At 44.6% G+C, this 25,178-nt stretch overlaps 1 protein-coding gene across 1 annotated transcript in view; it reads left to right on the top strand.

Annotated features, from left to right (window-relative positions):
- Serpine2 (serpin family E member 2) overlaps nt 1-24,879 on the top strand; it is a 57,466-nt gene extending 32,587 nt beyond the window's left edge. Inside the window, exons 3-9 of the mRNA XM_041650127.1 lie at nt 1,762-1,989; nt 7,419-7,616; nt 15,586-15,784; nt 17,458-17,558; nt 18,993-19,079; nt 22,068-22,151; nt 24,123-24,879. Of these exons, the coding sequence (XP_041506061.1) occupies nt 1,762-1,989; nt 7,419-7,616; nt 15,586-15,784; nt 17,458-17,558; nt 18,993-19,079; nt 22,068-22,151; nt 24,123-24,160 (935 nt within the window). The 3' untranslated portion in view covers nt 24,161-24,879. The remainder of the gene's footprint in view (nt 1-1,761; nt 1,990-7,418; nt 7,617-15,585; nt 15,785-17,457; nt 17,559-18,992; nt 19,080-22,067; nt 22,152-24,122) is intronic.
- The last annotated feature ends 299 nt before the right edge of the window (nt 24,880-25,178 follow it).

The following is a 25,178-nucleotide window of genomic DNA, read 5'->3' as shown; positions in this document are numbered from 1 at the left end:
AGCACTGAGAGCAGGAGCCAGAGGCAGCTGGCAGTAAAGAAAGAGAAACCTGGAGCCTGGGTCCCTTTCTCCTGTTTTATTATGTCTGGACCCTGACTCAGGGAATGGTGCTTCCTGGGCGTAGACTGAGTCTCACCATCTTAATTAACCCTATCGGGAAACTCCCTCACAGACATGCCAGAGGGTTTTTGTGTGATGTTAGATCCTGCCATGTTGGCAATTGCTTATCACAACCAGGGACTGTACATCTGGAGGTAAGCAGAGTCATAGTGCCAGGGGTGGCACTTAACCTGAGAGATGACTTTTGGCCTCCAAAGCCTGCCGTTCGCCATACAATGGTTTCCCCCATAGCATGATGGTAAGGTGGGCCAAGGTTCCAATGTTCCACCCATGATGTAAAGCTCTCCTTGTGGATGGAGGAGATGCCCCGGCCCCGGCATTCATGGAATCTGAGAAGATGCTCGTTCAGAATGACATCAGTCCTCAAGCGCTGCCAAGGTGACTCTGGAAGGATGCTTTAGGACAATATGATTTTGAAAAGACCTCAGGTGATTAGGGCAGTCCTGTGATTCAGCTCCCTGCGGAAAACCACCTCACATCCTCATGACATATTTTTTCTCTTTTTTCATGCCCCCAAACTAAATGGAGCGTGAACAAATGGTTCGTGTAAAATAAAGCTTATGTTGCCATAAAATTAATTTCTTTACTTTCCGAGCTCAATATCAAGTAAAAATCACAGTGTTCTGGTTGGCGGCGCATGGCAATTTGTTATAGTCATCCTAATGCTTATTTTATTCATCTTCTGTTCTTCAAATAGGAAAAAAAATCACATTGTTGAATCCTTGGCAAGAAAGGAAATAGTGCTAAGACTGTTAGGCAAGGAAGTGGATGAGGAAGCTTCCTACGGTTCATTTCTTCCATGGCTGGCATTCCCAGAGCAGACCAGCATTCATGCTGTCTACAAGGAGAACATCATAGTATACTTGGTACAGGGGCAATTGTCTCACAAGAACTTCTGTGGTTTAACACTAACCATGTGTCCAGAGACAGAGGCCCCTTACATGGCAGATTTAATCTCTTGTGACTCCTGTCGTGCTTGTTCTTCTATGCTGTGGTACAGATGATCAGGTTTTTGAAGTGTGTGTGTGTGTGTGTGTGTGTGTGTGTGTGTGTTATGTCTGCTTGCACATATGAGTTTAAGAACACACATGTGCATCCATGTGAAGCTTATAAGTTTCTTCCTTGATCGCTTCCAAACTGAAACAGTCAGGCAGGGTCTCTCTTGAACCCAAAGCTTTCCAAATTGGCTTATCTAGCCAGCCAGTTCTCCTTAGGGACTCTCCTCTCTCCATCTCTGTCTGAGGGCTAGAATTGTACGAGGACTTCCATGTCTGCCCAGCATTTATGTGGGTACTCACGGGTTGCAGTACGTGGACTTCCACGTCTGCCCAGCATTTATGTGGGTACTCACGGGTTGCAGTACGTGGACTTCCACATCTGCCCAGCATTTATGTGGGTACTCACGGATTGCAGTGACCGTGACTCACTTGACCTGCTGAGCCATCTTCATGGAGCCTTGGTTTTTGAACAGCATCTTGCTTTATAGCCTGGGCTGTCTTTAGTTTAAACTCTTGATAATTCTTTTGCTTTAGCCTCTCATTTCCTGGGATTACAGTTATCAGCCACTATGCCCAACAAGAATTTTTTAAAACATGTAAATTATCACGAAAATATCGCTATGTTTTCTGATTTCTCCTTCAGGAGTTGGTAAAGTACTGAAGAAGATCAACAAGGCTATAGTCTCCAAGAAGAATAAAGACATCGTGACCGTGGCCAATGCTGTGTTTGTCAAGAATGGCTTTAAAATGGAAGTGCCCTTTGCCGCCAGGAACAAAGAGGTGTTCCAGTGTGCGGTGCAGAACGTGAACTTCCAGGACCCAGTCTCTGCCAGTGATTCCATCAATTTTTGGGTGAAAAACGAAACCAGGGGTGAGTGGCTCTCCTGGTCCATGTAGATGCACATTTTGTGAAGGAAAGGGTGGAGCTCAGAGATGTTCGCTTTAGTCTTCAAGGGCTCTGACCTACCTCTTTATTCTCCACGGGTCAGCTCTCAGTCTGCCTGCCTCCCCCTCTTCAGTCCGCCACTGCTCACTGTCTAGGGTTTTCCTCCTGCAGAGTGGGCGGCAGAAAAGAACACAGCCCTCCCCCTCTCTCCTTTCCCGCCATACCTAAACTTCAGAACCCATACCCATGGGTTTGCCGGGTTTTTTTTTGTTTGTCTTGTCTGTTTTTGCACCCACTGTTCCCTTGGCCTGGAACTGCTTTCTTAAGCTTTGGCTTTGTGTCTCCTGTGACCCCAGCCTCATCCGCCATTGCCCAGTGCCCCCCGCTGGCTTTGTTTGGCTTGTGATTACACCGCTTTGAACCCCTCCATTATGGCATTTTTCAACATCACATAATGACTCCTTGTTTAGATGTCTCTTCTCATTAAATGGAGGAGTTTTCTAAGGACAGTGTTTTAGACCTGCTGACTTGTAAGCCGGAAGTCCCGGAGACCTCCAGGAGGAGCTTGAGGCCTACCACAACGTAGTGAAGCTGTTCTGATTCCATTTCTGATAAAAAATAACCTGACGAAAGACAATTTAGAGAAGAAAGGGTTTATTTTAGCTCACAATACCAGATTCCAGCCCATCATTGCAGGGAAGTCCGGCCAGAGTTTAAAGCAAATAGTCACATCACGTCCACACTCATGCGCAAAGAGAAATAAACGCATGTGCACGCATGCTCAGTACTCAGCTAGCAATCATTCCTACCACACAGCCTGGGGTGCAAAATTAGGAAATAGTACTGGTCGTTTTCACGTTGGGTCTTGCTGCATCAGTTAAAGACGGACCTTTCTTGATTTGTTCTTTCCAGGCGATTCTAGGTTTAACAGTTTAACACTCACAGACGCTAAGACTGGAAATGTGCTTGTGGAGTTAGTCATAAAAGAAGCAGGTAAACCTTGCCTTTGGGGAGAAGCTTCTCAGAACCTAGTCCCTGGTGCACCCGAACTGGGATTACCCAGGGACGTGTTCCCCTGACTTAATGGGGAAGAATTTCTGAGGGAGGGGCAAGGTACCCCCAGTCAGGCACCATAGCCCGTCATCCTACTTACACGTGTGAAAAACGTGGTCATCTCAGAGGAGCTAATGAAGAGGGGAAAGAAAGATGTGCAGGGAGTGGAGGAGAACCAGTAACTTTCTCAATTACTCTGCAATCTGGAGTCTTCTCCCAAAACCATGCTGCTGTTAGAAGAATAATAGTTATGCGTATGCCCAGGGCTGGTCTGGGGGTGCTAGATCTTGTACGTCTGGTGGAAGCAGTTTGCAATGGATGGGTCTTGGTCCTGATGGTGGCTATGTGACATCATGTCACTGTACTCCGTGGTCGTCTTTACCCGTAAAAAGATAATGTTGCACCTTGGTGTATCATCTTATGGAGTCCCTAACCGCCTGTGCTGGGAACCTCAATCAGGGTTTTTCAGTTCTATGAGACCCAGCTCCTTCTGTAAGTTTGTTCATTTGCTTATTGACAGTGCTCCGAATGGAGCACAGGGTTTTGCGAAACAAGCCCTCAACCAATTGGCTATATCCTTAGCCTTCAACTCCCTCCTTCCAGCTTGAAATGAAATTCATAGATAGTATACATATAATTAGATGTATAATAATATCTAGATTATATATCATAGACAATACTATATATATTCCCATTGCTCACATAAACAAATTTTTATTAAAAATTAAGCAGTAATATAAGGGAAAACAAAAGGAATTTATAGTCGTGGTTTGGATTCAAGTGCACGTGAATACGTGGCACATTTTTTTATTTTGATATTTCTGCCAGATTATCAGGAAAAGTGTGAACTGGCATAGTAAACTAAGTCAGGTGCGTTAAACCATGACACAAGTAACCACAAGCTGTCACCATTGCTGATGCAATTTAAAAACAAAAACAAGGCAAACCGACAGGAGACGTTTTATGTGTCTCATAGTTATAGTAACCCCAAACAGGCTGTTTCCCAGGCTTTTGTGTCATAACAGCAAACAGGCATATCTTTCACTTCTTGTCATTAGCAATTATCATGACGTAATTGAAATTCAGTGAACCACATGGGGCTTAGGGAAGAGAGCCTCCCAGCTTAGTCACTGCTGTCATCATTACCTGGTGCAATTTTTCAAAATAATGGTGCAAAATCCCTGGTAAATTTCCAAACTTGTCTCAAAGCAAACAAAATGGAAATACTTAAAAGCAGGAGCTGAAAAGATGGCTTGGCACTTAAGAGCACTTGCTGCTCTTGCAGAGGACCAGAGTTCAGTGCCCAGCAACATGTTGGATGGCTCACAGCTGCCTCTGACTTCAGGTCCAGGGGAATTCAACAACCGTCAGCTACCACGGTTACCTACACTCATGCGCATACCCAAACAGAGACATTCACATATAGACATAGTTAAAAATAGTACATGTAAATCTTTTATTACTTTTTTAAGAGAGCCATTCTGCATTGTGTGGGACTATTTTGAGCACCACAGAACACGTGGCATGCCTGGCTACTGCCAGCTCAACCAAAACACACCCACAGCTCTGCAGACAAGCAGCCTCTGTCTGCAGACTGCTCAGCTCATCCGAGGAGAAGCATCTCCTGCAGAGAGAGCTATCGCCATGGTGCTTTGCTCACCCTGGGATAGGTCTGACTTGGAGGCCTCTGCAGCCGCAGATTCTCCCTGCCCCAAAGGCTTCTCTCACCCTCCCATCACACACACCCCACCCATGCAGTAGCCTGGGATGCTTCCCAGCCTGTTACTAGCTATGTAGCCCCTGCTCACTTTGGTGCCACCACATACATGACCCAGAACCTGCAGGCTCCGTTATTTCTCAGTCTGCCACTTACAAGTTCTGTTCTGCTACTTATGAATCAGCTGTGTGACGACTTTGAAAAAATGTCTTGACCTCCCCCTCCCCCAGGCCCAGCTCCTGATTTGCAGAATGTTGGTATATTAGTGATAACTGCCTGAACTACAGTTCCATGAAAGCTTTTTAAGGATGTGAGTGATAACCCAGGAAGCACTGAGTACAGGGCCTGGCCCTTCAGGAAGTGGGAGCTGTTTTCACAATAGCTAGCTCAGTTAAGATGAAGTATCATGTATCCCAGGTTGGCGTTGAACTCATTGTCTAGCAGAGGCTTGCCTTGAACTCTTGATTCTTCTGCTTCCATTTCCTGGGTTTCAGGATAACAGTCATAATATATCACTGCAAAATAATCTGAGGTTTCTTGTGCTTATTGAGCCCTGACTACGTTTCTGAGAAAGGGATGGTAAAATCCTTGCAGTGATGTAATGCATGGTGAATTTGGGGGTGTCAGACTCATTCAACTTGGCTAGAATAAAAACCATCATGGTGGCTGCTGGCACTAACCCTCAGACTCTGGAAAATGAGGGACAAGGTGGGGAGGAGGGACAGGAGGTATGGGATACAACAGAAGGATGGATTCAGTTGAGTAATGTTCTCTACAAGGGGCAGAAGCAGCATCCAGAGCACCAGGCATTAGCTCCAAGCAGTGCTGTTGGAGGAGCCTGTTTGCAAGGCCAGCTTGCCCTGAACTGAATGATTGGCTTTTATAGTCTCTAGTTTTCTTCCAGGACCAGGCTTGGGTGGTGTTGGTGCCCCCTTGTGGAAGGAAGAGTACTGACTGAAGAGACCACATGTCGAGTACCAGAAAGGTCCCCTGTGCTATTTACCAGTTTCCAAGGCTTTCCTAGCCTAGTAGGACTCCTCTTTCTTGAGTGTCATTCTAAGAGTCATGAAAGTCTCTGCTTAAATTAGCCATCTGGCCTCCGTGGAAGCTGTTGGTTTTACTGTCACCATTTCAGATATCATACTATGTGTTGCTATATGTATGGATTAAAATCAAGCAAATTAAATTTTAATAGTGTTGGGTATAAGGAACTCCTATTTAATATACACATACACCTTATACCCCTCTCCTTTTTTTTAGGGGGGTGCTTTTTAAGACAGGGTTTCTCTGTGTAGCTCTGACTATCCTGGAACTTGCTCTGTAGACCAGACTGGCCTCAAACTCACAGAGATCCGCCTGCCTCTGCTTCCCGAGTGCTGGGATTAAAGGTGTGCACCACTGCAGCCCAGCCTACACCCCTACTTTTAAACCTTCTAAAACCAAGCAAAAAGGAACCCGGACTTTAAGTTTGGGCAGCATTTGAAGGACTCCTCCAACCCTCTGAACTGAGAAGAACTTGTTTGTTCCTCCACTTCTAACGTGAGATCCTGGCATACGCTCATCCTGGCACAAGAACACTTGCCTTTGAAGTCATTTCCTGCAGGCTAACCCCATTTCTTCTCGTCTCTGTACCCTTGGAGTAGCTCAATGCCCAGCCCTTAAATGGGGACATGGTATTCAGTTTCAGTTCTTGGAGTCATCAGGAGACTTGTGATGAGCAAGGATTGGTTCCAGGTGTCTCTGAAGTCTTAGAAGAAATGAAGTTTAGCTTTGACATTTCACAGGCTGGGTTGTTTACCTTGATGGGAACTGCATGAACCTTTGCTTCAAACAAAGACAAGCAAAACTGGTTCTCTCACGAACACCAAGGATGCTTGTCGGCGGCCGCATGACAGCTGTCAGTGAAACATCTAAAACAATTCGTAATTAAACATAGCTTATTCTAGATGCATAAAAATGTTCCAAAACAAGGGGCTTAGAGAACTAGTTATGATTTCTTGCGCTGAGGCTTGGTAAACTCTTAACTAACTAGTAACAGCCTTTTCTAGTCATTTTAATGTTTTTAGTTTTACTTGAAATTTTTTAATTTGAACGAGAAAAATTAGTAAAAAAAAAAAAAAGTGTGCTTTTGAAATCCAATTGAGAGCGAGGCAGTGGTGGCGTATGCCTTTAATCCCAGAACTTTGAAGGAGGCAGAGGCGGGTGAGGCAGATCTCTGAGTTCAAGGCCAACGTGAGCTACAAAGCGAGTTTCAGGACAGCCGGAGCTGTTACATGGAGAAACCCTGTCTTAGAAAACAAAAAACAAACAAACAAACAAAAAAGAAACCAGTTAAGGAGCTATTGATGTAGTTCAGCTGGTAGAATGATTGCTCAGTTCTGTTTCCCATGCCACATATGCTGGGCATGATGCCCCACACAAAAATCCTACCACCACTTGGGAGGTGGAGGCAGGAGAGTCAGACGTGCAGTTATTCTCAGCTGCATAGAGAGTTTAGGCCACAGGAGACCAGAATATCTGATTTAAGTCTTTAAAAAAAAAAAAAAAAGATTTTTTTTTTCACTCTTGTCTCTGCCGCTAGCTGCCATTTGCCCTCAGTGTGGTTTCCCGTGCTGATATTTTCCCTTGTTCTTGGACTTTACAGGCATGATTGACAACCTGCTTTCCCCAAATCTGATCGATGGCGCCCTCACCAGACTGGTCCTTGTCAATGCAGTGTATTTCAAGGGTTTGTGGAAATCCAGGTTTCAACCCGAGAGCACAAAGAAACGGACCTTCGTGGCAGGTGATGGAAAACCCTACCAGGTGCCCATGCTGGCCCAGCTCTCCGTGTTCCGTTCTGGTGAGTGCGTGTTGGGTGAGGTCTATTCTAGAATGTGCTGGAAGCAGAACGGCAAGGCTCTCTAGTGCTCTCTATTCAAGAGCAGAGCTTTATTAGGGGGAAAAGCTGGGGGGCGGCTCACAGCTGAAATGCCAATACTCCACAGATTCCCGCCCCCCTCATTGGTTTTTCGAGACAGGGTTTCTCTGTGTAGCCCTGCCTGTCCTAGAAATCATTCTGTAGACCAGGATAATCTCATAGAAATTCGCCTTACCACTGCCTCCCGAGTGCTAGTATTAAAGGTGCGCCCCCCCCCCTCCAGGCGAGGCAAGATTTTGTTAAGCGCCTAAGTCTTTGTACCATGCAAAACAATTATGTATCAACATGTCACATGTGTGGGCTTCTGGATTGAAAATGTAGGATGAAAGATAACTAACAAAACCAATATAAATGAACATTAAGCATATGAAGCAATCTACCAAATCACCCTTAGCAAACATATTACTAAATAAAAATTATGTTTCTTTTTCGCTCCTCGCATTATCAAAAATTAGGAAGGCTTATAAAGTCCACTTATGGCTACTGCTTGGGGTGGGTAGGTCCCTTGAGCATTACTGGTAGTGGGGACCTATAAACCAGAGGACTTTCTCTATGTCATTAGCCCAGCAGCTCCCCTCCAGAGAACTTACTACCTGAAGATAATCCCACACTGGCAAATAGAAACCTGGTTCAAAGCTGCATTCAGAGACCCCGGTTCTGTATCTCTGGATTTAACCTACCTCAGATGGAAAATATTTAAAAAGAACAGTTAACTGCATATCAAACACACAGAGATATGTTTTCTTGTCACTGCCCCTAATAATATGATGAAGTAACTATTCATGTTGCCTTAAGTTTGGTAGGTCGCAGACGATTTAGCATATTCAGTGGGATATATATATAGGTACTTGAGAAGATCACATTTAGGATGAGGGAGATCAGCATGCTAAACCCCGTGAATTCTGAAGCATGGCTGTGCCCTGGAACACAGGTGGTAATTAGACTTAGCCCTACATAAAAAGAAAGATTATGCAGTGTGTATCAGATTGCGCAGTGTGTATCGGATTTCAGAAGGCAGGTTAAAAAAAAAAACAGCAGATGCCGTAATGAACCATGCTCACATAAATACTCTCTGTACATTCGTCTATACAGATGTATCTTGGAGAATGTTCAGGAAAATGTTCACAGTGGTGGGATTTAACATCGATTTCCTCACTTGAAGTTGAAACTTCCTGTGTATGGATGTATGCGTGTCGGTGTGGTGTATGGGTGTGTAGGTGTGTAGGTGTGTTCATACCTGTGGATGCCAGAGGAGGACGTGGAGGGTGTGTGTGTGTGGTGGGGGGGTCCTATCTCGTCATTCTCTGCTTTATTCTTTTGAGACAGAATCTCTCATTGCGCCTGTGAGTAACAGCCGGAAAACTCCAACCACCCTCCTGTCTCCCAGGTTTATGTGGCTGCTGGGGACTGGAACTTAGGTCCTCATGTTTGCCTACCAAGCTTTCTTCCTCCTCTCTCCAGCCCCTGAACTTTTTTCTTAAGGAGCATGTATTGTCAACCTTATAGGTAGAGGGGAAAGTCTCCTATGTGTGCCATCATTTCCGCAGCACAGATAACCACGACTGATTATTTTTTTTACATTTCAGTTCATTGGAGCATTCTTGATCCACCTTACATCTCCTCTCCCTGTCTGTATGACAGGCTTCAAGTGTCCGGTCTATACTGGGCCCCCTGGGTGCCAAATACCTCCTCTATTCCTTTTCTATCCTCCCTTTTAAAAAAGAATTTATTTATTTTTGTTTTTGTTCTCTCTGTGTATGCCTGTGTACGGGTGCACAGAGAAGCTAGAAAAGGGGATCCGATGCTCCGGAGCTGGAGTTAGAGGCAGTTATGAGCCACCTAACATGGGTGCATGCTGGGAACTGTAAACACTGGTCCTCTATGCAGGCAGGACACACTCTGAACCACTGAGCCATCTCTCCAGCCTCCAGATGTTCCCTATTCATTCACAGTCACCATCACATCCACACAGATGGCCCTGTCGCCAGCTGTCTGCTGTACAAGTTAAGTCACGGCTCCTGCGTGTCACCGTCAGAACACTTTCCATCTTGTCAGATGCTGGTCAGGCTTCTAGGAATGAATTTTCCAGATTTGCTAGTCAATAAACGTTCACTGAAAAATATTAGATACTTACAACAGCACAGGACGTTCATCCCAAGAACCCGAACATAGTGAATAGCTCCGTTCGCCTGAACGTTGTTTCAATCACACTGATCTCCAACTCTTGGACTTTGCTGTTTGAGCTCATCATTGGGATGCTGGCGGCACCGCCAGCGCATATCCAAACAGAAATGCTTTATTTTAAATGGATCCTTATACAGTCCTCATTCTGTTAAAAACAAAACAGAAGGTTAAAATGCAAGGATTCTTTAGGTAGTCCTCTGGGAGATTCAGACATACAACTTTTTTCTTTTCCTCTGTGTAACAGCCCTGGATGTTCTGGAATTCGCTTTGTAGGCCAGGTTGGCCTCAAACTTACAGAGAGCATCCTGCCTCTGCCTCCCAAGTGCTGGGATTAAAGACGTGCACCACCACTACCCTGCTGACATTCAATTTTTTTATAGGAATGTAGCCTGCTCTTCTTGAGTATATAGTCTGTTACCAGAGAGAAATGCTTGAGGGCTTCTTCAGAGTTCAGACTGATTTGTCCAAGAACATACATGTTTACTTTGCTTTGGGTATATACAAATACATCTTTTTGTGGTGCTGAGGATGGATCCCAGGGCCTTGGGCAGGCTAGACAAACACTCTATTTCTGCACTGCATCCTCGATATAAATGCATTTTTATCAATTCACTTAGAGTGGAGAGAGAGGAGATGGGGGCTGGAGGAAGGAGAATGACTAGGAGAATGTAGATCTGCCTGCTTTGGCTGATTCACTCCTTCTCCACCTCCTTCCACCCTGTCTGCAGTGAGACTGACTTTTTGAACTCCTATTCCCTGGCTTCCTATGAGAGTGGTCAATGTAGACCTAACTGGTGACTGGTGAGGGAAGGGAGAAGAGTGAGGGCATTAACTTCCCAATCTCTCCCCACAATGACACCAAGGCTTCAGCCTCTTTCCCCCCAAAAGTCCCCGCTCCTTCCAGAGGAACATGATCCGGAGCTCATTCTCTCTAGGTCACCCTGTGCCCTAAGGCTGGGAATGGTGACCAGTGTCTGTAACCATCCATAGCAGTTTCTCTGTTCTCCCCATGTGTTATAGAATGTCTTCACTAAGCTCTGCGTAGATGCCCCAGCCTGATGGCATGTCTGCTTCCTGTTCACTGTAATGCTGTACTAGCGCAGAACCGAGTATGTAAGTGTTCTTGCCCCTACCCCATTTCCCTGCAAGTCAGGACAGCGAGCAGCATGGGCTCAACTCTTCTTTCCCTCCTTTCTGTACCTGACATTGCATCTACCTGGAATCCCAGCTTGGAGTCTGGCTTCTTTCTGGAGTGTGTGATGTAAGAGTTCCCTAGCTTCACACTTGGGGACCAAAGCAGCTTGTCCGGGTGTGACAGGCTGATATGCCTGGGCCTGTGAGGAGGGTCCAGCAGGCCACAGTAGCTCCAAGCAAGCATTCGTTTCCATGGCTACAGACCTCTTAGCCTGTTGGCCATGTTTGTCCGTCTCCTCACCCTCTGCCAACGCGCCCAGCCAGAACTCAAGAGGTTGCTGTACCCAAACCCACATGACTTGCAGAATCTCCTGTGGGGCCTCAGCCAAGTCTTGGTTCCCCTTGCTGAAACACTGCCATTCAGAGGATCTGCCTTCTTTACTTCTCGGCATCTCTAGGGAGACCCACTTGGCAACATCAGGGTGAGAGGGTGGAGACTAGAAGGGGGGGCGGACGATGCTTCTGACTTGTGCCTCCTAATGAACAAACCTTCAAGGATAGAGTTCCGCTTAGGAAGAGCTGTAAGAACTGTTTAGGGGAAGGACATACAGGCTCTCACTGCGAAGCCAGCTGCCACATATATAAAGCAGGAAAAAAATGCGGTCCTCTAATCCCACTTCCTAGGATAAAGCCCCTTTTAAGCTCCGGGTATATAATTTCAACCTATTCTATAAATATATAAGAATGTATTTGAAGCATTTTTGCATGCAAAGGATCACAGTGCAATGTTTATCCCACAATCTGTTTTGTTTCTTAGCTACTATAGTCATAGAACTGTTTTTTATCAATTCGTTAGGATTTACAAGACTGTTTTTTTAGCTGCATATTTTTTCATAATATAAACTTGCATAATATTTTGTGGCTAGTTGGTTGCTTTTTTTCCTCTAATAACACGGCAGTCAGTGTTCCTTAGCATAAATGTGTAAAAGCTTTTAGCGCTATTCCTAGAGGAAATTCGCTTAAGTAGGAATGTTTATCAAAGTTCTTATAAATGCTCAGCTTAAATGCTTGAATTTATACTGTAAAGACCCTATCCTGGAAAAACACACACACACACACAACAAATAACAAGACTTCTTCGTATATGCATGTGTGCAATGCTCATATGTATGCAGGTTTGTATAGAACTGAAGGCAGAGGTCCCTATTTGGGTATATTCCACAATCACTCTCCACCTTATTTTTTGAGGCAGTGTCTCTCACAGAACCTGATGCTTACCGATTCAGCTAGGCTGCCTGGCTATGGAACCTGTCCCTGCTTCCCCAGAGCTAGAATTACAAGTTTGCCACCCTGTCTGTGTTTTTACAGGGACACTGGGAATTGAACTTGTGTCCTCGTGCTTGTGTGCAGGTGCTTTACCAACTAAGATACCTCCAGTCCCCCATCTCTAGTCTCCTTTCTTCTCTGTCTGCAGCTCATACTTACCCACCAATACTACTTCCCCTTTGCTGTCTGCTAAGCTGTGGTTCCCAAGACCAGGTGTATTCTTGCTCTGGCAAGCTCCCCCCACAGCGCCTTTTCTGACTCACCCAGTTGCTTATGCCTCGTTTCTTCTCCATCAGCTGTCCTCGGGCCTGCCCTGAACTCTAGTCTGTAATGTAGACGGCCATCCTCAGAGGATCAATTTGTTGTTTCCAAATACATTCTTCAGTCTCTATTCAAGTGGGTCAGGAAATTCACTTTGACTGGTAGCCAAGGGTCATTACAGGGACAGCCATCTCTCATGCTTGCCTGATAGCATTTCAAGTATTCTCCTTGATTTTACAGACCATAAAGCATTTGTAGCATTTCAATGAGTTGAGTTGTGTCTTTCCTTGTAGGACTTGCCATGGGAATCAGAGTCCTAAAGGGCCTTTCTAGCATGAAAGCCCTCGCTGTAAATGCATCTTCTAAGCAAACTCTCCAGTCTTCACATTCCTCATACTTGACTCTTGACTATGACATCATTCATCTCAGAGAAAGGGCTTCCTTGTTTCTTTCCGGAGTGAGGGACCCTCTTCGTGTATTCTACTCTGTAGAAAATCGTCCTCACAGAAGAGCTCGTGGTGTATTCGGCAGATGTTGAGTTTTATACAGTTTAGGGAAGATCTTTGAAGGGAAGATCTGTGGGACAGCTAGAGGCCCTGTGCCCTGACCCCAGCTTTCCTGTATGGTTTGTCCTCCTGGATATGTGTCACACCCATTGGCACTGTGTGGTCCCCATGGTAGGTCAGCATTGTGTCTAATCTGAGGAGCAACCGATCATTCCAGAAGTAAGGCAGCTGGGCATCTTCATGGCTGCGCTTTGTAATCCCTGTAACTGGCTGACAGAGAAGTATCTCTCACTTGAGGTCAGCCTGGAATCAATACCAAGATCTCATTTCAAAAACCAGTCAGACTCCACTCCCTTCAGTATGGAAGTCTGTGCTACATGCCTGATTGTGCCGCATGTGTGTGTGTCGTCTTGATGAATTCTGCAGACGTCATTGCCTGAGCGAGCTGTCCAGATTGGCTCTGAATCCAGGTTCTCTGTGTTCTCAGTCTCACATCTGGACTCTGTAAAAAGGCGATGGGTCTGGGATGGGAGAGAGAACAGAGGTGTCCGTCCATCGGCCCACCTCTCCAGCTGAGTAGAGCATGGGTATGGACAGATGCAGCCCACCCAGTTGGCACTGGTCACCCAGTCCTGGGGTCAGATGCATCAATAGAAAAGGTCAAACATCCAGCAGACGTGTGTCTACATAGAATGGTTAATGTATGCTGGTTTTACTGGTCAGTAATGGCATCAGTACCCAACCAAGGTTGGGTTAACCTGTGAGCCGCTTACTTCCCCCCATCCACATGTACCCTCCTTCACACTTCTCATCATTCATAGCTTTAATCCTCCTTAGCCGAATTACACACACTTCTGTAGCAATTAATCTCCCCAGGTCTTTGTTTTCTACCCCAGAGCAATAATTTAGTAACTACTTCCCACATTTCACAGTTTCTAAAAATTAGCTCCACTAGAGCTGAGACTTGATGTTTTCCTCAGGGATTAAAAGGGCTCATTAGGAGCTGGGTATTTTTCTCGCTTTCTCGTTGATTTTTCAGTTTCCACTGAGACCATTTTATCACTCCGGCTAGAAGTAAAGAGGAAGAATACTAACTTTGATTGGTGGGTAGTCCCAAGCCAGAATCCAGGCTGGCTTGTGCTTACAGCAGTTCCAGGCTAAATCAGGCCACACTGGATTCCAAGGCTTGCTACAGCCTAGTGTCGCCTGTGGTTGGGGAGAACGAGAGATTCCCCCAGGCCCTGGACATTTCTGTTGTCCTATGGTGTCAGCTATTCTAGCACCTTCGGCTGCTTATATTTTACAGAAGAGTGCTGTGACAGAACAAAGCTTGCTCGTCTCTTGGCTGTCCTCTCTCTTTGCCCTTCTCTCCTCCTTCTCTGGAGGTGCACCCTGTCTGAAGTTCCTCACCTCAAAATGTCATCCACCAAGAAAGGTTCAGTGAAAAGTCACATGAGCTCACTTCCTCTTTTCTCTTTATGTTGCACTTCATGTAAAGGAGGGCCCCATGGGCACCCTGCTAACTCGTACTTATGTTATCTTTTCTCATTTTACCATCCCAGCACCTTGTAAGGTCCATACTGTAATTATCTGATGTTTCTGTCTGTGTAGAGAGTTGGGACAGGGAGGCCATGTCACCTCATCAGGCTCACAGAGTTCATGTTTAAAGGTTTAATGTTTAATAAAGATCTTAGAAATCCCCCCATCGATCTAGAAATGCCAGCAGGGACCTTCTGACTGCTTGGCTGTACTATGCAGTTGCTGTTATCGTCTGTTGTCTGTGGCTGTATTAGTGAATTTGCTTGTTGCTGTGAGAAAGTACCTAAAGATGGCAGCTAAGGGAACGTAGGACGTATTTCGGCTCACGGTGTCATCCATTACGGGGGGACATTAATGGCATAAGTGGTATGAGGCAGCTGGTCATCCTGTATCCACTCTTGAGATATAGAAATGAAACCTGGTGCCCAGCTGGCTTGCTCCTTTTTTCCTTTAAAATGGGTAACTATGAAAAGTAATGGGGATGGTAATTGGCTTTACTGTATATAGAAATGGTTTTGCTGGGTCTTGCCTATACCATCATATTGTGCTCCTTAAACATAATGCATGGTGTTTTCTAAAACAAAATAAAATGTAAAAAAAAATCAAAAGTAACTTTAATTTATTCTTTTACCCATTAAAGGTCAACCCCTTCCAAAGCACTGTGTGGCGAGTACCTAATGATCAACTTACATTCTATTCAGCAAAATTAAAGTGAGTTTAGCGATGCCCAGAGGCATTCTGTCTAGACTGAAGACCGAGAATTCTGCACCAGGGAAGAAAGAAGTCATTGTCCTTATCTTTGTCCTTCTGAGGGAGCTATTTGTAGCAAAGGGAGCTTTGTGGACTGAATTGCTGTCTTTCCTGTGCAGCTTCCCTGGTGACCGCCAGCCACTTGTGTCCCGTCTGGCAGTCATCAAGCCATCTGCCTCTGATTTCTTTAGGGTCTACCAGCACCCCGAATGGCTTATGGTACAACTTCATTGAGCTGCCCTACCATGGTGAAAGCATCAGCATGCTGATCGCCCTGCCCACTGAGAGCTCCACCCCACTCTCAGCCATCATCCCCCACATCAGCACCAAGACCATAGATAGCTGGATGAACACCATGGTACCCAAGAGGATGCAGCTGGTTCTGCCCAAGTAAGTGTCCCTTCCCTTAAAAGAAAGGATGTACTGTTCAAGGGACAACTCATAATACATAAGAGAAACAGGGAGCTAAGATGGTTTGTTTGTAGAGAGTGTGGGGGGAAACCAGGCTATGTTTTCTGAAAGCTTCCTTTGAGCCTATGCTGTGCCTGTTTGTGGTGGGATAAAGAGGTTACTAAATGAAAGTAAGCAGTTTTGGCCTTAGAACATCCCCATAAGTGCAAATCCATGAATCTGTCACAATTTCTAACATAACTCTTTCCATTTGGAGAATTGAAAAGCACACACGTACCTTCATGGATGCTCACACAATAGTCTGAGGAGCTTGGAGAGATCGTCACTGATCGTCCAGGTATCAGCTAGATGCTAGATGCTACTAAAGCCCAAGGCCCATGAGATCAGTTATGTTCTTTGCATCCGTATTTAAGGCAGCTTTTTTTTATTCACCCAAAGTAAATTATAGGTGGAATTTCTAATGTTATGGCTCAAGGCTAGGGCAGAAGCAGCCCCAGTTCTTGGTGCATCCTAATTCCCGAGAGTTCAAAGGCCATTTTCCAGTATGTGGAGGGAGTGATGTAATTTGTCTCCTTTGTGAACTTTTCATTGTTACCAGCTTTCTCACTGCCCAGGGGGTCTAACCACAGCTCCGTGGGAGTAGAAAACTCTAATGGCTTTAATTCTCCAGGCACTGAGTTAAGTAATCAAGAGTAGTACTTATACACACAAGCACTAGACCTCTTACCCCCAAGGGGGCTGGAGTGGTAGCTCTCCACAATTAAGAGTGCTTATTGCTCTTACAGAGGACCTGGATTTGGTCTCTGGCACCCATGTGGTTGCACACAACTCTAATTCCAGAAGATCTGGTGGCCTCTTCCAGCTTCTTTGGTACCGTGTATACATGTGGTGCACATATATACATGCAGACAAAATACTTATACATCTATAAGATAAAAATAAATGCTTCTTAAATGTTAAATACATCCTAGCCACTCTTATAAGTCACTGAATAACGTTTAATCAAATATCTGCTGTGGAGTGCCTGTCCCATGTGGATGGTCAAGCTCACTGTGAATGAGTAGAGGAAGTGTTGTCTACTTACCTGTCCCTCGTGGACAGCCATGCTCACTGTGAATGAGTAGAGGAAGTGTTGTCTGCTTTCCTGTCCCACGTGGACGGCCATGCTCACTGTGAATGAGTAGAGGAAGTGTTGTCTACTTACCTGTCCCTCGTGGACGGCCATGCTCACTGTGAATGAGTAGAGGAAGTGTTGTCTACTTACCTGTCCCTCGTGGACAGCCATGCTCACTGTGAATGAGTAGAGGAAGTGTTATCTACTTAACTGTACCACGTGGACGGCCATGCTCATTGTGAATGAGTAGAGGAAGTGTTGTCTACTTACCTGTCCCTAGTGGATGGCCAAGCTCACTGTGAATGAGTAGAGGAAGTGTTGTCTACTTACCTGTCCCTAGTAGATGGCCAAGCTCACTGTGAATGAGTAGAGGAAGTGTTGTGTACTTACCTGGCACTTAAACATTAGTCAGACTGCTGTTCGGAATGGTGTTCTACGTCTTCCTTGGAACATCTGTTTGTAAATAGGCGCTGATTATGTCATGTTTGAATCATTTAGAACATTTTGATTCTCCCCCACATTTTCTGTTTTCATGTAGGTTCACAGCTGTGGCACAAACAGATCTGAAGGAGCCACTGAAAGCTCTTGGCATCACTGAGATGTTTGAGCCATTGAAGGCAAATTTCTCAAAAATCACAAGTATGTCGAGTTTAAAACTTACTTAAACTTCAAGAAAATGTTGCAGGTCCTTATTTGCTTAAAAAGAAAAATCAAAGTCAGGAGTGTCTTGCCCTAAACCTGTGCAAGTTTTAATTTGATGCATTGTCAAAGGATGCTGTTGACTGTAAACCTGTCAATCACCATTCATCATTTACTCCTGTGTTTCATGTGAGGCCCGAGGGACCACGAGATTAAGGACTTCTACATGTATTGCCTGACTGCTGAACAATATCTGTAATCCCAAACCTCATAGTTTGCCTCTTAATTAGGACTTAGTTGCTCTTTATTTTCTAATGCAAACTTTTCCCTTGGGCTTGAAAGTGCACACACACACACAGTCTCTCTCTCTCTCTCTCTCTCTCTCTCTCTCTCTCTCTCTCCCACTCCCTTTCATAATGCCCAGAACATTAGCACCACCTGGAACTGTGTTAAAAATGCATCTTTTCAGTCTGATCCAGACCTCCTGAATCACAACCTTTGTTTCAATGGGGTCCTTTGGCCTAATAAAGCTTGAGAAGCACTTCTTGTTCAGGATCACCTGTTAGAGTCGAAATGCTAAGCAGGAGGACCAGGGGCCCTGATCTCTTTATTCTGTTCTTTTGAACCTTGTAGTCACATAAACATGCATCTAGTTACAACTAGCCATATTAGAGCTGAGTGTCGTTTAGACAATGCAAACCCAGGTGACCTACACACACACACACACACAAAAAAAAAAAAAATCCCTTTGCTCCCTTCATCCAAACCAATATCCCATCAGGTTCGTGCTGACTGGACAGGTCGTGCACTCCTGGACAGTGCCACCTACTGGAAATTATTTGTTGTTGGGCTCTGGTGAGAAGGAAATGAGGACCCTCACTGGAGGGTCCCCAAGACACAGCTGCAGTTCTGTGCCTGGCCCTTCCCGGGACTCCCTTTCTCGTACTACTGTGCTGGTGGATGGTAATGGGATAGGAAAGCCAGCACTTCCTGCGGCTAACTAACCACGTGACTAGGGACAGATTTCTTTACCTTTGAGCCTCAGTTTCCCCCTCTGCAATCCTTCCTAAAATGGATAATTTGTAATTGCATAATGCCCTTGTCTTTCTTCTTCAGAAAAAAATGGCATTTCACAAATCTCTATTCTTTTCATTCTTAAAATTAGTAATGGCCTGAGTTGAAATGATTAAAGGTGCTAAAACACTTGGGGTCTGGGAATCCCTCCAAGAAGTACAATTACAAATCATTTAGCAGAAATTGAAGTCCACCGCAAGTGACAGCCACCTAATACCCTTAATCTATAGGATGGTCAGAGGTTACTTCGGACCCTTTTTTTATGCAAACTGAGAGTTGCCATAACTTTGAGGTTACTCCTGACGCTGTAGATGGCATGCTCATGGAACAAGTGCTTATTTTGTGTTTTTCTGGGAACAGGGTCAGAAAGCCTTCATGTCTCCCACATCTTGCAAAAAGCAAAAATTGAAGTCAGTGAAGATGGAACCAAAGCTTCAGCAGCAACAAGTAAGTGCTCGGTCACATGGCAAGGCCACTTCTAGTAGGAAAGCAGACACGTTCCAGTTCACTCGTCAGCTTAGCAAACTTCTAGGAAGCCTCATTTCCAGCTGAGCCCTGGGGAGGTAGGAGGGGGGAGCTGACCCTTGGGAGACGCAATGAGTATGGATAGACAAAGTATTTCGTGATGATGATGATGATGACGACGACCCTTGGGAGACAGCAGTGAGTATGGGTAGATGAAGAATTTCATGATGATGATGATAATGATGAGTATGGGAGGATGAAGTATTTCATGATGATGGTGATGATGAGTATGGGTAGATGAAGTATTTCATCATGGTGTTGATGATGATGATGAGTATGAGTAGATGAAGTATTTCATCATGATGTTGATGATGATGATGATGAGTATGGGTAGATGAAGTATTTCATGATGATGATGATGAGTATGGGTAGATGAAGTATTTCATCATGATGTTGATGATGATGATGATGAGTATGGGTAGATGAAGTATTTCATCATGATGTTGATGATGATGATGATGATGATGATGAATATGGGTAGATGAAGTATTTCATCATGATGATGATGATGATGATGATGATGAGTATGGGTAGATGAAGTATTTCATCATGATGTTGATGATGAGTATGGGTAGATGAAGTATTTCATGATGACGATGATGGCGACAATGATGAAGACAATGACAATGTTGATGTCAGCAGTATAGCTTAGTGGTAGAGTACTCGCCCAAGTTACACAAGGCCTTGGGTTTGAACACTAGCACTGAGGGAAAAAAAAAATTATGTTAGTGTAGGAATTTCATTTAGGAAGGGAGTGGGCATTCCACTGGAAAGAACCAGATAGTATGTTGTTCATCCTTGTGGGCCTCCCTGTCTCCAGCACAAGTCCTCAAGTCCACAGATATATCGAGAAGCAGGTTTGCAACTGAGTGGGTATGTCTCACTTCATCTTCCAAAAAAGCTTTATTTTTCAAACCAAGGGTTGGTGCTATAGACTTAGCCTGAGCACAGTTACATGTTGGTCCTTGCTCTCAGGTGGATAAAGCACATCTGCCTGCTTTATAGACTGGAAAGACCCATCTTTAGTTTGAAACATAATAGCTAGTGCAGGAGCATAGCTCATCAGGTTGCTCTCCCAGGACAATGTGAAAAATCGGTATCATTCACAGGACTGCACAGGATTTCCGGGTATCCGTTCTTGATCAGTGGAACATCTGCATATGTCCTCTTGGTAGCTTAAAGGAGAGAAAACCTACCCCTTGCCAGGACCATCACTGCCATCAGAGACCCGTGTGCAATGGGATGAGGAGACTGAGCTGCAACCTGTAAGCTCACAGAGTAACTTCACTGCACATGTGGCTGGATGGTTGGCTATTTCTAGCCATGAAATAGTTATTTAGTCTGTATAGTCAGACTCTTATTACATCCCAAACAAAGGCTTACATTTTTTTCCCTGTCACTTTAAAATGGCATTTAACATAAAAGTCCTAGAATAAAAGGCTTAAAATTTTTAAAATACCCTTTGTCTTTTCTAGATGATTGCTATATCTTAAATTTGACCAAAGTGATTTCTCAGTTTTGCCGACGATTATTCCAGTTAGGGCCAGCTATGTGATTTGTAGAGGAGCCCTTTGTGACTAGAAATATAGACTCACTGTTGTAGATTGTACTAGGGATTCTAAGACCACTACGGCAGAGTGTACCAAACCAAGCCCAGGGTTCCAGTCGCCACCGCGTCCCTGCTGAATTAGTCACCACAGGCTTCCGTGACAATGCCGGAGGCTGGAGAACTTAGCAGATATTTATTTTCCCACAGTTCTTGAGGCCAGAAGTCCAGGGTCAGAGTGGCAGCAGGCTTGGCTTATCTTGAGGTCTTTCTCCTTGGCTTGTATGCTCATGTGGTCTTGCCACATCCCTGGTGCCCCTACCCATCTTAATAAGGACATCTGTTCTGTTGGGTCAGAGCCTCACCTCTAGGTCCTTCAGGGTCCCTTATAGCTTCTGTGAAGGGTCTATCTCCAAGTGTAACCATATTAGGAACTTAGTGCCCCAACATAGGAATTTTAGGGAGACACAGTTCCGTCTATACTGCCTGCTGTCTGTTTGTAATTCTGGGTGAAGCAGTTTTCCCAGCATAACTTTTGAGTGTTCACTTTCTAAGAGCAAGCCCAAGTCATTCCTGTCATTCAGAAATTTGAGGAAAGCACTGAGCCATTGTACCAGACACTGGTGGTTATACCAGCCTTCATGGTCTCGTTGAATGGGGCCAGCCACTAGTCAGCAGAGCAGACAGATCTAATATCTATGTATCTAATGAAGCTTTCTGTCAGGCTAGAGTGTAGTTCACTGGCAGATGATTTACTCAGCCATCACATGGTCCCTGGTTTATCCCCAGAATTGCAGGAATAGCAAGGAGTGCTTTCTAAAGCAGATACCCGCAGTAATGAGTTGAGCAGTGGTCTAGCATAGCGTGTGTGGATGAGCCGTCTACATTGCAATCACACAGGGCACCGAAATAGTGTACCAAAGGAGAAGGCACGGAACCAACAGTTAAGCATTTCGAGCTGGCCTTCAATCTTCAGAAAGGATGTGGGAAGGTTAAAGAAGTCCAGAGGTTTTATTAGCATGGCAGATGGCATGGGTAAAAATAGCTTATAATAACAGCAAATAGGCATTGGATGCCCATTTGGCGGCGGTCTCCATCCTGAGAGCAATAATGTGTTTTATGCCATTCAGTCGTCATAGGTCTATGAGGACTAAGTATATTTATTGTGAAGACGGGCCTTCTACGGAATAAAGGAGACAGTAACTGTGAAAAGCCCAGCCCAGTGTTCAACAAATGACTACCATTGAGATCATTCTAGCATGCCAAGTCAGGAGCCAAAGCAAGTGTATCCTCAGACACCAGCATCTGGGAGTGTAGTCACTGGCCTACTGCTGATTGGCTAACGCCTCTGCTTCTTTCCATAGCTGCAATCCTAATTGCAAGGTCATCACCTCCCTGGTTTATAGTAGACAGGCCTTTCCTGTTTTTCATCCGACATAATCCCACAGGTGAGTGGTTCTTCAGTCTCATCTCTGGCTTTCCATCACCAGACAGGTGCTCTCCGGCTACGGTAGTGGCCATCAGTGTGGCCCTCAATCTGTTTCTTCGTGTCCACTGTAGACGGCACTATGAATACTGTAACCACCGACTTTAAAGAGGAAGGAAAATCAAATCTGTGTTACAGAGTTTGATGAGACCTTTCAAAGATTGCCCAGATTATACTTTTGGAGGAAGATGGTGGTTTTTACCATAAGAAGGTTTCGGGGGCTGGAGAAGTGGCTCAGAGGTTAAGAGCACTGACTGCTCTTCCAGAGGTCCTGAGTTCAATTCCCAGCAACCACATGGTGGCTCACAGCCATCTATAATGAGATCTGGTGCTCTCTTCTGGCATGCAAGCATACATAGAAGGAATGTTGTATACATAATAAATAAATAAATCTTTTTTTTTTAAAAAAAAAAAGAAGGTTCGGCATACCCTTCATAGTTGAAAAAAATACCTTAAATTTTTGCAACACACTCTGTCTTTCACCTTTTGTAAGACCGCTCAGATACATTGTGAGGAAATTTTCCATGCAATAGATCTTAGCCCCAGTTTATTCCTTAAACTGAGCTCTGATCTTTAGCTTCTGCATGTTTGTGGTGTGTGTGTATGTTTATGTGTGTGTGTGTGCCTGTATGTGTAGTGTATGTGGGCAGCTGTATATGGATACATGTGCACATATATGCATTTCCAAAGTTGGTTGTCATTCCTTAGGTGCTATCTCTCCTGGGTTTTTTTTTTTGTTTTTTGTCTGTTTGTTTTCAGATAGGGACCTGGGACTTGAAGATTAGGCTAGGCTGGCTGGCCAGCTAGTCCTTCTCCCTGCGACATTATAAGCTATAAGTATGCGCTGCCATATTGGCTTTTCCTGTAGGTGCTGAGTATTGCACTCTGGTCCTCGTGTTTACATGGCAAAGCCTTTACCTATTTAGCCATCTCACCAGCCCGCTGAGTTCATCTTTTAAAAAGAAATGGTCAAAATATATTATATGAAACATTTTCTTAATTGAAAAGATAATGTTTTAAAAAAGAAACTAGAAAAAAAACATAGTACGGCCGGAGAGATGGCTCAGCAGTTCAGAGTGCTTTCTGCTCTTGCAGAGGATCTGGGTTCTGTTCCTAGTGCCCACATCAGACAGCTTGCAGCTGCCTGGCACTTCATTGGGGTCTAATGCCCTCTGACCTCTGTAAGCCCCTGTATATATGTGCTGCACATAATCGCATGAAGGCACACACAGCCACGTAAATGAAAATAATAGATTTTTTTAAAGGTATAATAAGGATAGTAACAATCCCTCCCCCTCTATGAGGTATAATCCTGCCTTTATGGAAAGGTTGGCTTCACATTTCATATACATGGTTGCTAATAGGTTTTATTGTTTGCTGTTATTTTAATCAGAAGGTGTAGTTCCTTTTTGTCTTGCATGTCCCCATTTGTGTGTCAGAGTCGATCAGTCCAACACTGGAGCTTCTCACAACTCGTGGCTACTTAACCTAAACTTCCTTTAAAATGACAATTAAAATCTCAACTTCTGGGGCTGAAGAGATGGCTCAGTGGTTAAGAGCATTGCCTGCTCTTCCAAAGGTCCTGAGTTCAATTCCCGGCAACCACATGGTGGCTCACAACCATCTGTAGAGAGGTCTGATGCCCTCTTCTGGCCTGCAGACATGCACACAGACAGAATATTGTATACATAATAAATAAATATTTTTTAAAAAAATCTCAACTTCTTACCACACCATCCTCACTGCAGCCACCACATTGGAGTACTGGGTTCCATATCACACAGTGAAAGTGGAGACTCTTTCTGCCCTTGGAGAAAGTTCTGTGGAGTGGCATAGATGGCCGAGAGACCCCCCACCCAGCATGTAGCACCTTCCATCTTGCCCCGTGCATTCATTCTAAGGAGTTCAGCATTCTCTCTTTTGAATCCTCTAGGTGCCATCTTGTTCCTGGGGCAGATAAACAAGCCCTGAAGAATAGGCAGAAGAAACCCACACAAAGCGAAGATGACTTTGTTCTGAAGAAGACTCCCTTCTCCACATCTTTCATAGTTCTGTTAAATATTTTTGTACACCGCTTTTTTTTTTTAAAAAAAAAAACTGGTTCATAGCAACGGTTCATTGATGCAAGTGTTTCTGGTCAGGGCTGTGTCGGAAGAAAGGGCAGGATGGCTGGGATGCGGCTGTGAAGAATGAACAGGGGGGCTTCAAGACGTCCAACAGAGTTCCTTAAACTACTGATCAGTTACCTAGATTAACAACCCCTTTGAGTATTTGCTGTCTATCCAGTTCAGGACTTTCGTTTCGTTTTTGTTTATATGTGTGACTTTCCAGGAGAAGTTTAATCAGTGTGACAGGAGAAAAAAAAGATATTTTATAGTTCTTTTTATGGGAAAAACATCATTTCATTTGCCTTTTTGATTTCCCCCCTCCTCACTTCCACCCAAAGGCTTGAAGGTGGTAAGGGGTGGAACTAGCAAAAGCTGTAGCCTCTTCGTGTGTTGTTTTGTTGTTGTTGCTATGGTTGTTTTATATAACGCATGTATCCACTAAAATAAAGTTTGAAAACTAACGTCTTGCTAGACACAATTTGCTGTCAAGCCACGCACCTGTCACTACTGGTCCTTACTCTTTGGATTGGCATTTTTGTATTTTGTACAAAGTAAGAAATAAAGTGTTAAAAGTAGTATAAATTTAAAAGAAGCCATTTCTCTGTGTGAAAAATGACATCAAAAGAAACAGCCTTTTCAGACACCTTCCCTCGACCTCTCACGGTAAGCCTCTGTACTGACGCAGCTTGCGGGAGCTTCAAAGCCCCTGACTTTTTCTATGCTTTTTCTTGCAGCCTGACAAGCAATTGTATCCCTTGACTCAGTTCCTATCAGTTTACAGACCTCCTCCAGCAGTGACTGTTATGGGAATCCCAGCTCTGGTTCTCAGCTGCAGTCCCCTTGAGCAGTAGCTAAGGATTCTCTGAAGACAAGTGCCCCAT

The sequence above is a fragment of the Microtus oregoni genome, unplaced genomic scaffold (genome assembly GCF_018167655.1).
Source record: "Microtus oregoni isolate MIOR12 unplaced genomic scaffold, Mior012 000004F_ref0000308, whole genome shotgun sequence".
Lineage (NCBI taxonomy): Eukaryota > Metazoa > Chordata > Mammalia > Rodentia > Cricetidae > Microtus > Microtus oregoni.
The sequence above is the reverse complement of the archived record's forward strand: the minus strand, read 5'-3'. Positions and strand labels throughout refer to the sequence as shown.